General features: G+C 42.0%; 2 protein-coding genes across 5 annotated transcripts in view; both read left to right on the top strand.

Moving 5' to 3' along the window:
- nrxn2a (neurexin 2a) overlaps window positions 1–8,022 on the top strand; it is a 191,806-nt gene extending 183,784 nt beyond the window's left edge. For all 3 annotated transcript variants that reach the window (XM_079508488.1, XM_079508487.1, XM_079508486.1), the window contains 3 exons: window positions 2,598–2,926; window positions 4,701–4,785; window positions 5,352–8,022. In XM_079508488.1, coding sequence (XP_079364614.1) covers window positions 2,598–2,926; window positions 4,701–4,785; window positions 5,352–6,172 — 1,235 coding nt within the window. In that variant the 3' untranslated portion in view covers window positions 6,173–8,022. The remainder of the gene's footprint in view (window positions 1–2,597; window positions 2,927–4,700; window positions 4,786–5,351) is intronic.
- A 2,998-nt stretch (window positions 8,023–11,020) lies between these two features.
- LOC306928506 (pecanex-like protein 3) overlaps window positions 11,021–15,162 on the top strand; it is a 40,185-nt gene continuing 36,043 nt past the window's right edge. For both annotated transcript variants that reach the window (XM_079508681.1, XM_079508680.1), the window contains exons 1-2: window positions 11,021–12,504; window positions 14,138–14,346. In XM_079508681.1, the coding sequence (XP_079364807.1) occupies window positions 12,352–12,504; window positions 14,138–14,346 (362 nt within the window). In that variant the 5' untranslated portion in view covers window positions 11,021–12,351. The remainder of the gene's footprint in view (window positions 12,505–14,137; window positions 14,347–15,162) is intronic.

Raw genomic sequence — 15,162 nt, 5'->3', positions numbered from 1 at the left:
CTGTACCCGGACAGCCTTCTCCAGTTCCAATAGATGTTTCTTTGTTGTTGTTGAATAGTTTCACGGCGACAGGGAAGGGGATCAGGCACTGACAGACTGCTACAGCAGATAGCTGTCCTATTTGCAGCTATTAGCTATGCTAATAAGTATTCTCGTGAGACAGGCTGAATACTGCAACCCCCCACCTATGATATAATACTTCTTATCAGCAAAGCTGCTGACAACACTGGAGTCAGATTGCTGTAGCTGCAGCCAGGGAACAGAAACAATGGCGAGTCCATTCTAGAACATTTTCATCATTTTAATGTGCCCGCCTAAGAAGGCCAAGTTGTCAGTCAAGTTCTTGAATTGACAAACCTTCAGTCTGAAGCGCAGTAATTATGTAATTTCAAGTGTCCACAATGCTAAAAGACATGATATTAACCTACTGTATAATGTGAGCAGACAATGTGCGATAGGCTGGAAGCCAGGTCCAGCCCTCAGGATGTTTCCTGCTGCTTTTTTTCTTTTAACCTTTCGCCATCACAAGTTTCCCCAATATGAAAACCCCTTTTGGGACATGTTTCTGGTGAAATTATGCAAATGAAAATGTAAATACTACAATTGACTAATAGCCATCAAGTATGATATTTGGCAGGGAGTATCCTGAAAATAGAGAAGGTTTGCTAAATAATATTCTGTTGCTTGCTGCCATTCTATTTTTATGTATCTCCAAAAATACAAAACAATTACTGACACATTCTCATCAAAAATGATTATTTTCCAGCACTTGGGGGTCAATATCACTGCTTCACTTGTATGTTGGAGTATATCAATATTGTGATATGAGACTAGATATATCGTCTGAGATTTTACAGGATACCATCATTTTGTGATGTGGCCTTTCCTTGTTTTAATCACTTAAGACTTATTTTGTACTAGTATTATTAGCATTTTTAGGTCTATATAAAAAATATTTTAAAAATGACAAAACAGTGAATCTACAAGCTCACAACACATTGCAATTGCAATGTGTTTTGAGGTTGTAGATCTGTATCGTCTTTTCTCCTAAATCAGCTGAAATGGATCGTATCGGTTGTGTGGTGAGCAGTTTATAGTTAATGGCTTGAATGTTCACCGACTTAACCACCGATTTACTGCACTACTCAAGTTCTCCAAATAAGGTGGAAGAGATCCTCCTCTGAAGTGTTGTCATCTCCTAAATCCTGTCAACGTAGAATTTCATTCTGGATTGATGTCAAAATAAATTCTACCTGCAACATTTTTTTCAAACCATGTAGAGTTTGATTTGAGGCTCATTATCTACCTCAAGCAAAATAAAATGTCTTCTTTCTACACTATTACTCCACATCATTCACAGTTGACATCATTTTTTTACCTGGGAAATATGCTGATCAGTATCAACCAGATGGCTGAAGATTTGTTTCCCATAGTATTGATTCATGTTCTTCACTTCAAATGGCAGTAGTAGCAATACATACTGTACTGTATGGACATTATTGTTAGATGCAAGAAATATGCTTACCACATCTGAAAGAGTAGTGACTGAAAATTAATTTCTTTCTGATTCGAGGTACAGTATATTGAATAATTTCACTATAGCCTACTGCAATTTTCAAGATTGAAAGGTCATCTTGGGAAATTGAAGCTTATGAACTTTGGCAATGATATTCACTATAACGTGCTGGAAAATAATCATTCTTTATTGAGAATCTTCCAAGCGGACAGTCGTTATTTTTTTTTTACCATTTTGGGGATGTTGTGGATGATATTTTTAAATAGAATGCCTATTTATGGCTAGATATTTAGCTACTTTCTTTATTTCAGGCTACTCCCTGCTAAATGTCATGACTATTTACGCGATTGTAGTAGGAAGGAAAGTAGGAAATAATAGCGGACAGAAGGTAGCAAAAAACATCCTGAGGGCTGGACCCGTCTCCCGGCCTATTAGAAAAAGGTATTACATGCTGGTCCTTTCTCCCCTACTACGTCTGCAGTCAACTCCAGACCACTACCGTTGTCCTATTAGAAACACTCAAATAGGCACCTAAATAATGTCTGTAACCTGTCATTGTAACCTGTAACCTAAAGTCGTAAGTTGTAAACATGCATCAGTTACCACTGATATAAATAGTCTTTCAAATTAACCATTAAGGTCAGCTAAAAACTAAATAAAAATTAATTTAATTTGCCATATACACAGAATCTCAGAGGCCCATCTGGGTTGAAGAATATACCGTTATTATTTATCCCCCCTTCTCTCTCTCCCTCTCTCTCATACACTCTCTCTTTATCGCTCTCTCATTCTCTTTTCTTCCTCTGTCTTTATTTCTGCCATTTTCCCCCTCTTTCGCCATCACCCTTCTCTCCTCTTTCTCTTCCTCCTTTCCCTCTCTCCCTCTTTCTCTCCCTCCCTCTTCCCGCTCTCCCTCTCTTTCTCTCCCTCCCTCCACTCCTTATTTCTCCCCCCTTGTTTCTCTCTCCCTCCCTTCTTTCTCTCCCTTTTTTCCCTCCCATCTTTTTCCCTCCCTCCCTCCCTATCCCCCTCCACTCTTTTCCCACCTTTTCCTTCTCACTCTGTCTCTCCCAACCAATAGGGAGACAGCTGACCATCTTCAACAGTCAGGCGGCCATAAGGATCGGTGGTAACGACAAAGGACGTCCTTTCCAGGGTCAGGTATCTGGACTCTACTACAATGGCCTGCAGGTTCTGAAGCTAGCAGCCGAGAACGACCCCAGCGTCCTGGCAGAGGGCAACCTCCGCCTGGTCGGAGACTCTCTGTCTGTGTTGACCACCGACACCACCTCTGCTACACCGCTGGCCCCCTCTGACATGTCCACCACTATCATGGAGACCACCACCACCATGGCTACCACCACCACTCGACGTCAGCGCTCTCCCAGCCTGAGGGAGAGCATCTCAAAGGTCAGAGGGTGTATATTAATCCGACGATGGCCATCAAAGTCATGGAGTGTGCATGCGTGTGCGTTCTTGTTCGGGTTTTCCCTCTGACACTATGCTACACCAGGCGATTTCACTTTCACGGTGTTGCACACTTTACACCAGAGAGGGCTGGATTGACAGTCAGATTACTTAGACCTCTGTGTACAGCACTGGTGCATACAGTACGCTGAAGGTATGAGCTACAGTATGAAGGGTTGAGTGCATCCAGGTTTTTATTTCGGTGCAACACTACTGTACATTGGGTGATTTCACTAATTAGTATTAATTAGTGTAATTGGGTTTCAGCCCAACATCGAAACTGCACCACTGATTTCACTAATTAGTTCCACCCTCTCTTATTAAGGGAGTAATTAACTGAACAGGTATAGTGTTTCATTGAATCCCACTATTTTAAGACATTATATCACCAGGGGGGATATAATGGGTCTTCTATTATTCTTCATTCTGCCACCGATACAAATCATTTTGCAGAAAAAAAAAAGTTCCAGCATATTGCCATTTGTTCCTGTCTGCCTTTTAGGCATATGCATGACTTACCTTACCTTTGAAAATGAGAGTTGCTTATTAAAAATCAAAGCTTTTCAAAAGTAAAGTAATTATTTGAATTTAGCTCTCCACTAAGGCTTCTTTACTGTTATTACAATCTCATTGAAATTGGAAAAAGAGACTGTGTAATTCAATTCCCTTTGAAGGTGTGCTTTGTAGTTGTTGATGCAGCAAAGTTGGTTGTCCTCGAGAAAGAGGTCCCTTTTAAAGCTTAAAATAAAGACTGCTTTAAGCAGCCACTGCTCTTTCTTTGTATAACCAAAACATCCATTGTAGCCACCATTGATTGATTGATTGAAAACAGTTTGCAGAATTACAGTACATTTCAAGCACAAACTCAATACAAAGGCTGTTAACTGTGAGTGGACGACCCAATTAAGCATTACACTTGTTTACAACAGGGTCCACCATGTTCAATTCATCAAAACATTTAGAGACGTACAAATAGACACTTCTATATAGACAAAGACCAGAACAGGAATTCATCATAATGGAGGTAAAAAGGGAAAAGAAACATATACAGTGAGGGGAAAAGGGGTGGGGGGCGGTGGGGGGGGGATTCAGATTTTACGGGGGCCAGTTTCGAATTGCAGCCATCCGTAGGTGCCCTTTGAGAGCGGTTTTGAAGGAGTCAAGGGATTCGCATGTCTTAATGACTGTTGGTAGGGCGTTCCACATTTTGGTGGCATAGGAGCGAAAATAATTTAGTCCCTTGTTTGTGCCGAATCTGGGTTGTACATGGTTCGTTGCACTCCCTCATTGTAGTTTTGGTGATGCCTATTGCTATTGTCATGACGAGTGACGTGCATGGAAACCAATCTTAGTCCTTCTATAATCATGTGATTGCAATTCATGCCTCCTGGTGAAGATCTGCGCTCCACCATTCAATTTTGATATAATTTGCAAATTTGCCCTGTATGTACAATTACTACCCAGAGCCACGAAACGCTAGCCTAGTGTGACATGTGATTACCAGTTGTAGATTGTCCCTAGTGTCTACCCCCCCCTCTCTCTCATACTCATTGTCTATCTCTCTCCAGCTTTCTGTCATTAAATCTATATAGAAAGGTAGGTAGGTACCAAAGGTAGGTAGGGTTAGATAGGTAGGTAGGTAGGTAGGTAGGTAGATGGTAGATTGATGGATACAAATTATTTACAGTAACACATTGTCCCGTCCTTTCCTCTCCAGCCCCAGAACTCTGATGATATTTTAGTAGCGTCAGCCGAGTGCCCTAGCGACGATGAAGACCTGGAAGAGTGTGAACCAGGAACAGGTGAGTTGGACAGCTTTGTACCTGTCGGAGTGCTCTCTGCCAGTGGTCTTAACAAACCAGTTTAAAATGCAGTGTGCACATAAAAAATGTATACGGTACTCTTACTTACATGTACACAAGATGTAACACTAACAGAATCTTGAACCTTGAAATAACGTCTGAAGCAAGTGACAGGTTTGAGTGCTAACTTTGTTTCTCTAAAACAAAGTGATTTTCACAGACACATAGCATCTCTGCCATGTACTGTTATAATGACTTCAGTCAGTGCATGTTTCCTTCAACTGAGTAAATCCAGCTAACCTCATGAGCAGGTGCACTGTGATCAATGAATACACATGAGACATGAGAATGAAAGATATTTACTCCTTTCAAAAACCTTCAGGTAACATACCTCATGACACAGAACAGAATGCAATACTTGTCCTACTTGTCCTAGGAATATTCTGGATAATGAGTACATTGTTTCTCTCTGCTTTCGCAGAGACAATTGCTCATTACTCCCAGCTAGAATTTCCTAACTCTGCTCTAATGTAGGCTTCCCCTACCTTCTCTTTTTCCCTTTCCAGGAGGGGAACTAGTGTTGCCCATAATAACAGTGGACTCCCTTGAGCCTCCGTCCATCGCCACCCATTACCCTGCTATTCCACCTCCTCCCACCCTCCTGTCACCCCTCGAGACCACCAAAGAGTCCCTGATCCTCCCGCCCCACCCTCCCTGTCCTCCAGACCAAGAAGACTGCGGTGACCCTGTGGAGGTATCGGCCTTCGGCTCCGGGGAAATGACGGAATCTGACGACGAGGACTTTTACAGCAACAACTCCCCCATGGTCACTGACAGGACAGTCCTTCCTCCACCCCCTGCCGCAGCCGCCGGCGAGGGTGGAGTCCAGAAACCCCGCCCCATACCTCCTTACACCCCTACAACCAACCCCGACCAGCTCCACATCCCAGCGGGCAAAATGAACACCCGTGACCAGGTGCTTCTGCCTCCCGCCGCCCCCCCATCCTCCCGAAACACGCCAGGACTAACGTACCCCCCCAATTTTCCCCATGTGCCCACAGCCGACCCGACCACCCCCGACGAGAAGGCCCATCCGGGTGCCGTGGAGGTGATCCGGGAGTCAAGCAGCACTACGGGCATGGTGGTGGGCATTGTGGCGGCGGCAGCGCTGTGCATCCTCATCCTGCTATATGCCATGTACAAGTACCGCAACCGTGATGAAGGCTCGTACCAGGCGGACCAGGGCAATGGCTTCGCCACTGGCTCCCCCACCGAGGGCAACGGGGCGGTGGTCAAAGACAAAGCGGTGACGGGTACGGCAACGGCCGCTGTAGCCAAGGCCGCCACAAAGGGCAAGAAGAACAAAGATAAGGAGTACTACGTCTGAGACTAGGCAATTAACGGGTCATTATTTCTTCATTCGGTGCCCCTTATTTACCAGGTCCACCTTCAAGATAAACCTCACTGGTTAAAACAAGAAAAACAAAAGGGAAGAGCAATGTTTTGACGGCTACATTTGATTTGAGTATTAATTGCTCTGCTCCTTTACAAGAAGTGGTCAAAGGCTCTTCTGAAGTATGTCACCTGGTTTAAAACTTGTAACTTGGTCTGAATTCACCCAATCTTTGCTGGCATAACATTTTTTTTTTTGCGTTATGCACCAGTTCAGAAGAAGCATATCCTGTTTTGGTTTTGTATATAGCATGGATATGGTCCCAGTACAGAAATGCTGAGTAAGAACAACTGAACAGTTCTGTGTCAGTGTTTTTGCTCATAAAGATCTGTCTCACTTCTACATGTCCTCATTATGATAATATCATATAAGGCAGGACAAGCTCGATGTAGAATAGTGTAATATTTATGGTAGACAAGCACAGAGCAATTCAACAATTCTGACTACAACTAAAAGAAGGCCATAGCCACATTTACTTGGTTATTCATACTTGAATAGTTGCCCCTACAAATTCCATTTTATGCCATGCAGGTTTACAAATTTCCAGTCACCCAGTTCTCTCGGATTACCCATGGCTATGGCTTTATGTTACTGGTACAATGTCATAAACCATATTTTTGAAGCATGAAGTATAGCACTCTTAATGGAAAACACAGAATTTAAAATGGACTATAAAATTATACAGAGTTACTCTAGCCAATGAAACTTATATTTGGATGGATGAGAATGACAAATCTTTCTTTTTATTTTTCGGTGAGATATCACAGTCAATGTGCCATGCCGTTCAATGTAGGAATAATCTCAGCATCATTCATGCCACTCTTAGTGTGGGTGTTTCTCTGTAAAACATAATTTGTTTGTATGTACATAGAGGTTTAGCGGACCGAAGGAGTGTCAACGTGTATGTTCATTTATGGGAGAATGTGGGGAAAGGGTGTGAAAAAGACATTACATGAAAGAGGCTGCCCACCCATCACCACCCCAAACAGTTTCACTGTCAAAACGCTGCAGCCTGATCAGTGGATTTCTTGGGGGTGGAACAGGGGGATCACATTTGAGGACATTTCTCCTATTGCTCCATGGAAAGAGAGAACTTACCCCACCTCATGTCAGGAGGAAGTCTCTCTATCTCTCTCTCTTTCTTTACTTTTTCCTCCTCAAAATTGTCATGGGAAAAATGATTAAAGCACACAGAAAATTCTTAACATATCTTTAAGACATAGCTATTCCTTGTAAATCGGCCAAACACGTATTGTTTTTTCTACCAGTTACTAAAAAGACTATTCTGTGAGATGAATTATTGAAAGTTTGTGAATTGTATTGGTATTTCTCTGATATTTCGGTGTATATCTTGTTGCCACTCCTCTTAAAACATGACATTTATGTTGCCTTTTAAATCCAGAGAAAAAGCACACTTTCCTCTCGCAGCTGCAAATAGGTTTTGTTTTTCATGACAGCAGGCTGGATATTATGCAGAGACGACACAATGGAAGTGTGCATATGTTTTCTTTGTTCTGCCATCTTGTGCTAAAATCATGGCTCACTGGATCTGACATAAAGCTGATGTCTCTTGAAATATGTCTACATTTACTTAAACGATGTCTGTGATTTCCTGTTTTTTTATTTGTTTGTTTTATATAAAAGTGCCATTCAACATGGACTATTCAGAGTCTACTCCAGTCCTCACTCATTGCTATTGTAATATAGTGTTCCTGTGAAATGGATCTTAATATGTGTACAGATCATGGATAAAGAGGAAAATACACTTGATTATATACTTTGTACGCAACTGTGTTGTGCTGCTTCTTTATAGATTCAGTCCAAGGTTTACATTGTCATGTGACCAGCATTTGCATTCGTCAAGCCCTTAATCACTGTTCCAGTCTCAACAGGCTTCAGAGACCCACATTCAACAAAGGAAATGAAACAGCACCCCCTGTCATTAGACCCAATATTGGGCAAGCAAAAACAACAGCAGAAAAGGAAGAAACCATGGTGAAGGATCACAGGACAGGCAGGTGTGCAACAAGTGCAGAGTGTGAAATACAGCAATCCAAAACAAACAAAAGCTCAAAACTATTAAATATCCATACTAGTGACTGCAATAGTAACAATTATACACAATTGTAAGTAGCATTAATAACAAAGCACAAAGAGGGATTGCAAAGGGTCAATAAAGTTCACAAGGCAGTTGCCATTAAACTCAATTAAATCTATATAGGGGCCTAATGTCATTAAAAAAAAACATCTTACCATTGGGAAACTTTTAATCCTTTTTAGGTTGTAGGGCTTGATGAGACAGTTTGTATTCAGTTCTCATGGTCAACTTTGGTGCTGGTGAGTCAAGCGATTGTGGTTCAAACCAGTCCATGACCTATAAGAACTGAACACAAAATGTATGCTTGTCCCCCCAAGAGACCACTTGTTACTTGTTAAGTGCCGAGAAGCCAAGCTCTAACGAAAAAGCCCGGTTTCTGGTTTACAGGACTTAGTATACTGCAGGAGAGTATACTGCAATACAAAGGCAAGAAAAACAATACGATGAATATACATATACAGTACAACTACCCTGCACTATGCAGAAATCATTACAATCAGTGCAATGCCAATCAAATAAAGTTTCCATTTCAATCAGTGCAATGCTGTGGACACTGGTATACTGTATGGTCTTAGTTCAGAGAGGAATACATGTTTAGTGCATTATATTGTATGACAAAATGATCAACTGTTACAGATAGATGCACCTATATCCACTTAATCGGTATAGGCATTATCAGGCTCCTTTTGTGTCAGCCTGTAAAACTACTTAATATGAAAGTCCTATTTCTAGCTTTGTGAAATAATATGTGTGTGTCTATATTGTCTGTATTTGTGAATCCAGGTTGATTTGTCCAAGATAATAGAAGGTATAACTATAATTTGCTTTCAATTGCAACAGAAAGTAGATCGCATGCAGGCTTTATCCTGATTCCTGACACATGTCATGTACTCACTATTATGCTGTATCACACAACGGTGTTGCTTCACGAAAATAACAAGCCCCTCTACAAGCTCGCAAGGCATCATTTTTGTTAGCCTCGGTCCCAGGCTTACTTGGCATGCTACATCGTCATACGATGGAGACTGAATGAAATATTACACTGGCCCATTGCTGTATCTCACTCCTCATGTCTGAGCACTGAAAACATGTACTTGCTGTTATTCAGATCAGACATACCGCAGCAAAATGTTTCTACATGAATGCAGTGCATGCCTTTTCCCCCCTTTTCTTCTGTTGCATTAATTACCATATCACCCAAATTATAGGCCACGTCATGTTTTAAACATGTCTCTTACACTTGAGTTTCATCATCTTGCTCCTCTCTCGCTCTCTCTCTCTCTCTCTCTCTCAATCTCTCTCTCTCTCTCTCTCTCTCTCTCTCTCTCTCTCTCTCTCTCTCTTAAATCTTTAAAGGGGATGCTACAGGAAGACTGCTATGGATAAAGTTAGATCTACAAGCTTTTAGATCAGGTATTTTCGGCGAACGACTCTGTCAGCAATGAAGTATAAATCTGTCTCTATTGGCTAGAACATGCCTCTGGTGTATTGAAACCAAGGTGTTTATTTTTGTAATTTATATTCCTTACTTAGCCAGTAGTCCTCTTTACCCTCCCTGCTGCAGTGTGGCAGTGACACAGTATTGTAATCAGTTCTGTTTGTGTGTGTTTATTTTTTAGCAAGGTGGAGAATGAATGGCCAGATTTTCATGCAACTTGGTGGGAACGATCAAGATGCTTCCAACTAAAATATGGTAAACGTTTGGGTCAAAGTTCAAGGTTACAGACATGATCAAGGTAAAAATCTAGAACGGATGGGCAGACTTCCATGAAACTTGGCAGGAATTATCAACGTGCTGCCATGAAAAGTTGAGTAACTTTTGGGTAAAAAAAAGTCAAGGTCACAACCAAGGTTGAGGTCAACATGAAGCATAGCTCAGGAAAAGAGACAGAAAACAACAACTTGGTGCAGGCAGGTTTTCATTGGTGTCTTTGTAAAAGAAACAATAATAAAGAGAGATTAGAGGATTGAAGGTTCCATAACATTTTAGTAAAGTAATTTAATCTACTTGAATGCGATTTATTGTCTCCACCAGGCCGAAGGCATGGGGAGAGACTAGAGAGTATGTTTTGCAATCCGTCCATGTGTGTGTGTGTGTGTGTGTGACTGTGTCCGTGTGTGACTGTGTCCGTCCGTCCGTCTGTGTACAGTTAATCTCCAGCACCGTTAACCCGGTCGATGCCAAATTTTGCACACACACTCCCTGGATGCCAACGATGAACCTCTGCCCCAAATCTTCCAGAACGGCCTGTTATAGCGCCACCAGGAGGCCGACTTTAGAAAAACACATTGTTTGATATTACTCCTCCAGATTCTGTCCAAAAATCCCACAAATCGTTACACACTATCTCTATAGTCATGTGTTCAAGCCCGGATCTGTCCGATATTTTATATTCCATCCTAATTGGCTAACATTGGCTTTCAAAGTTGGCAGGATTGGCCTGTTTTGAACAAAAAGCCTCAAATCATGAAAGCAGTGTGCAATTTACGTGAAATCCTTCACAGACTTTCCTACTAGGCTGAGGAACATATCCCACCCTTTTCACATTGGCCTGTTATAGCGCCACCAACAGGTGGATTTTTGCAAAACACATTTTTGGAACATATGGCCTCAAGTCCTGAACACAAGACAGCTGCTGACCCCGCCCATCTATGACGCATTAGCTACAACCAATCAGCTTTCTGGGAACATTACTCTATGCGCATGTGCGAGCATGTGTGTCAACTAGTTAGCCAAGCTAGCTTCTTTGAAACATCACATCACGGTTCTGCCACACAAAAATACAAAATACCACGAAATGAAATGAGAAGCTGTCGCTGAGCATGAAAGAGGACCTCCGCAACCGCTGGATATCTAACGGAGACAAGCGTTTATGCCAAAGAGGACGAGAGACCTTCCTCACAGCTCTGCAGAAAACAATGATAAGTTAGCCCTGCAGCTAATCGACAGCTTTGGCTAGTCCACATAGCATAGTCCACCTAGCATGCTAGCATCCTGGGCTAGTGGGAAGGAAAAATCTGAGATTTTCTTGCAAAGGACTGAAACGCGGAAGAAAGGAGAACATGAGGCAAGCTGAACAACAACTCAAGTTTTAGTCATCTTGCCGTACGGGGCTCATGTTGTGGAGAGGATCTCACACTGAGAGGCACAACATGTTCATTAAATCAAATCACACCAAAAGGAAGCTAACGCTAGCCAGCTAGTGAACTGTTATCAGCTATTTAACGTTAGCTAGCCATATTATGCTAATGTAAAGCTATCCGCTGAAATAATCGTCAGTTACCGACGGTTAACAAGCTCGACTATCGACTGATTCATTGTCCCTGTCGACATATATATGGATATTGTTCAATTGAGCTAAATTGGTCGCTACCAAGCTACTGTCAATTAGAAAACTTAAGCTGGGTTGTGGCAACACTGACCTAGCTCTGAAAATGCTGTTTATTTGGCTGGAAATAGTTGTCTGTCTAAAGTAAATCTGTACAGACATTTACACGTCATCACTTACATGATTAATCAGCATTTGCAATGTAAATAATTACATGAAACCAATAAGTAATAGACCATTTTAAGGTGTTATCTTTTTAAATTATGTGCTTGTGTATGTTCCAATACAAATTACTTGAATTCGTTGAATTCCTGTTAACAGAATGCTGACAGAATATGAGGAATTAAATCAAAGACGGCTTTGATTTTTCTTACAGATGAATACTTTTTATACGTTCAGTGGATTACCAATGTGCCAAAAAGTCACTCTCCTGATTACCCTACAAGGACAAGGCTAGATTTTTTGGCAACAGTGCGTTTGTCAGCAAGCGCATTTAAAGTACGAGTTTGAGACGCGAGAGACTGGCATGCTTGATGAAACTGTACTCAGTCCAAATGGTTAAACTGCCATCCCAAATGGAAGTGCCACTGTAGACACACTGATACACTGTGGCTACAACTGCAGCACAGTTAGAAGCCTCCGAGGAGGCCTTGCAACTTTGGGTTGACTTGACCTGAAGGAGGGAGATGGGTTCCCAAGCTCTTCAGATACTGCGGCAGGGGGTGTGGGCTTCGCTCACAGGAGGCTGGTACGTGGACCCCCATCAGAGTACGTTCTCCAACTGCTTCCACCTATACCTTTGGATATTCCTCCTGGCCTTCCCATTTCTGCTCTACATGGTGAGTTAGTTGCAATTCCACAGTTCCAGAGATTATTGAGAGAGAAAGAGAATGTATGTACCGCTCCATGTCGGAAGGACTAAAGCCTCATTTATACTTTGTTGCCTGCTGGTGTTGTGCTCAGTAATGGCAGATCTACAAGTAGCATGTATATCTGCTATTTACTGCAACACCAGCGTGCAATGAGGCTTTAGAGACTGTCTATCATTAGCCTCAGCTGTCTTAATTGGACTTTCTTTTAATGTGTCAAACAACTATGCCCCCTCAAGCATTCATACTGTAGTTTGACACTAACAGTGGGTGGCGGCTTCTTTGTGACACTAGAAGCACTGCAGGCAGTACACTGACTTGTTTTGTTGGTCTTGCCATTTGCCAGACAGACTACGTGAATGTGATGGAAGTCAGTCACACAGCCTTTTACTGATGATCACATTTTTGTACAACCTTGATTTGTATTAAAGCCCAACCGATATATCCTTAATTTAAGCTGTTTTCACTCCGAGTGTACTGTAAACAAATTAATGAACCTGTCGTGTAGCAGAGGTCAGTCCCTGTGAAATAATGGACAGGTGTAAATAACCGGACATGCATTATGCATTATTTACACACAGATTTCAGTTCTGATGATGCGAGGCTATTTGACGCTTCCCAGACAGCTTGCTTTCATTGGATATTGGTGGTTTGGCTGCTCAACATTCAGTCATGTATTCCTTTCACACTAACGGTACGTTTTAACAGCCGGCGAGCATCGGCCGACACATCGCCCGGCATCGCCCGAAAAGATGAATCATTTTTAGCTTTTCGAGCGACGTTGCCCCGCCGTCTTTTCGACCATCGCCCGTTCGCTTCGACCATCGCCCGTTCGCCTGCTATCGCCGGTAGTCGCTGGGTCCCATAGACAAATGATGCACTTCCGGAAAATTCGTCTGGCTGTCACCCACTGTTAAAACTTACTGTAAGGCCAAAGCTCCACTGCAGCCATCGGGCGTCGCGTCAGCGTCACAGAGGGAATATTCCCTTTTTAATCAATGAAGGGTGCTCCACTGCCGACACTGCGCTGTGTTCGATGGCGGCGTCCAACCTCACAATTCGCCCTGGTTCATTTCTTGACATCACACAGTGGGTGGAGCTTTGGCGTAACAGGTTTTAGTTGTAAATATCAAACATGTTTGATATTTATAATCTTACGTTTTGAGAATCAGTCTGTGACATAAGATGACGTCTGTAAACCGCTCGCACTAAAGAGTTAACCAGTTGGCACATAATCAGTTCAGACCATCCTCAAATTAGGAAAGTTTGTTGGGAGGAGCGATTGGCCCAAAATCTATCAAGTTGTTCTTTATCAGTAGAGTCTGCTTTGTATGCATTCATTTATGTGTTGATATGGGGTTTGTGAGACTTTTTCATCAGAAAATGAGTAAAGGGAAAGAGGGAAGAAATGTGTAATTCTTTGTCCCCCAATCCTCTGATTCCTCTCTTACAGTACAGGAGCATCTGGTAAAGATAATATTTGAATTTAAACTACACCTAAAACTACCAAAGTTCAGCATCTCTTTGACGTAGTCTCATGTGACTCCACTACAGTATACAGAGCTCGCCTCATTTACTGTCGTCATCTCTGCCTCCCTCTCAGGCCCTTCCTCCTAATTTGGTGGTAGCAGGGGTGTACTGTGCTGTGGTGGCGGTCTTCTTCACAGCCATAAAGGTGGTTAACTTCCGGCTTCACACCATGTTCGACCTTGGCGAGATCATAGAGCAGAAGCAGGCCTCACTCACGGCCGATGCCCCAAGGGCAGAGGAGGGAGAGGAGGGGTCAGCAACCCATGATGGAAATCAACACAGGTAAACAATGTTAGATAAGCAAGCTTGTCAGAAGCCTTTACACTTCATTGCCAAGTCTAAGGTTCATAGAAGGAATTTACTTTTTGGGATGTGGTTGCAGTGATATAAAGCCTGACACTGATGCATAGTGCATGATACAGACTTGCAGTGCAGCATAGTTGGAGAATCTGATTTATGCAACCACACATTCATCACTTAAAAATATGTAACCTAACTAGGGGTGCATGATTATGAAATTATGACCGGAAACAAGCCTAGGCCCTAGACTGAGGCTTGGCCCAAAGTCTTAATAAAAGTATTAAATAAATATCCTATACTTCCAAGTGTCTGTTTTCACAACTGAAAGACTACTGAATGAGATGAGTACACAAATTAAATTAAAACATTTTAAAGTTTATTTTTACTTTGTATTTGATTTGGCTTTTGTTCTAGACTAGAGGTACTAGACACTTTTGATTTATATTGAACTCCTTGATGATTTTTTTTTTCATTTAAAAACATTTTTTGCTGGCGCAAACCGATTAAAGGATCTGTATAATTTTGAGACCGTTCCAATACCGATATGACATTTTTATCGCCGATATGGCCTATTCCGATTATGCTACCGATTAATCGTGCATAACTAAACCTAAAACCTATACAGCATATCAAAATATTATATTTTGTAAAGGCCTAGCCCTATATCTACTACTGAATGTGTCCATAACGTAAATGGGTAGACCTATTTCCATATTGTTTGAAATGGGGGCACGGCCGTCATTTTGTGAAAAGGTTATCTCCTCACACAATAAGTGATAACCCCACAGACAAACCTTG

Source organism: Electrona antarctica (genome assembly GCF_951216825.1).
Source record: "Electrona antarctica genome assembly, chromosome: 8".
NCBI lineage: Eukaryota > Metazoa > Chordata > Actinopteri > Myctophiformes > Myctophidae > Electrona > Electrona antarctica.
This window is presented reverse-complemented; position numbering and strand designations above follow the sequence as displayed.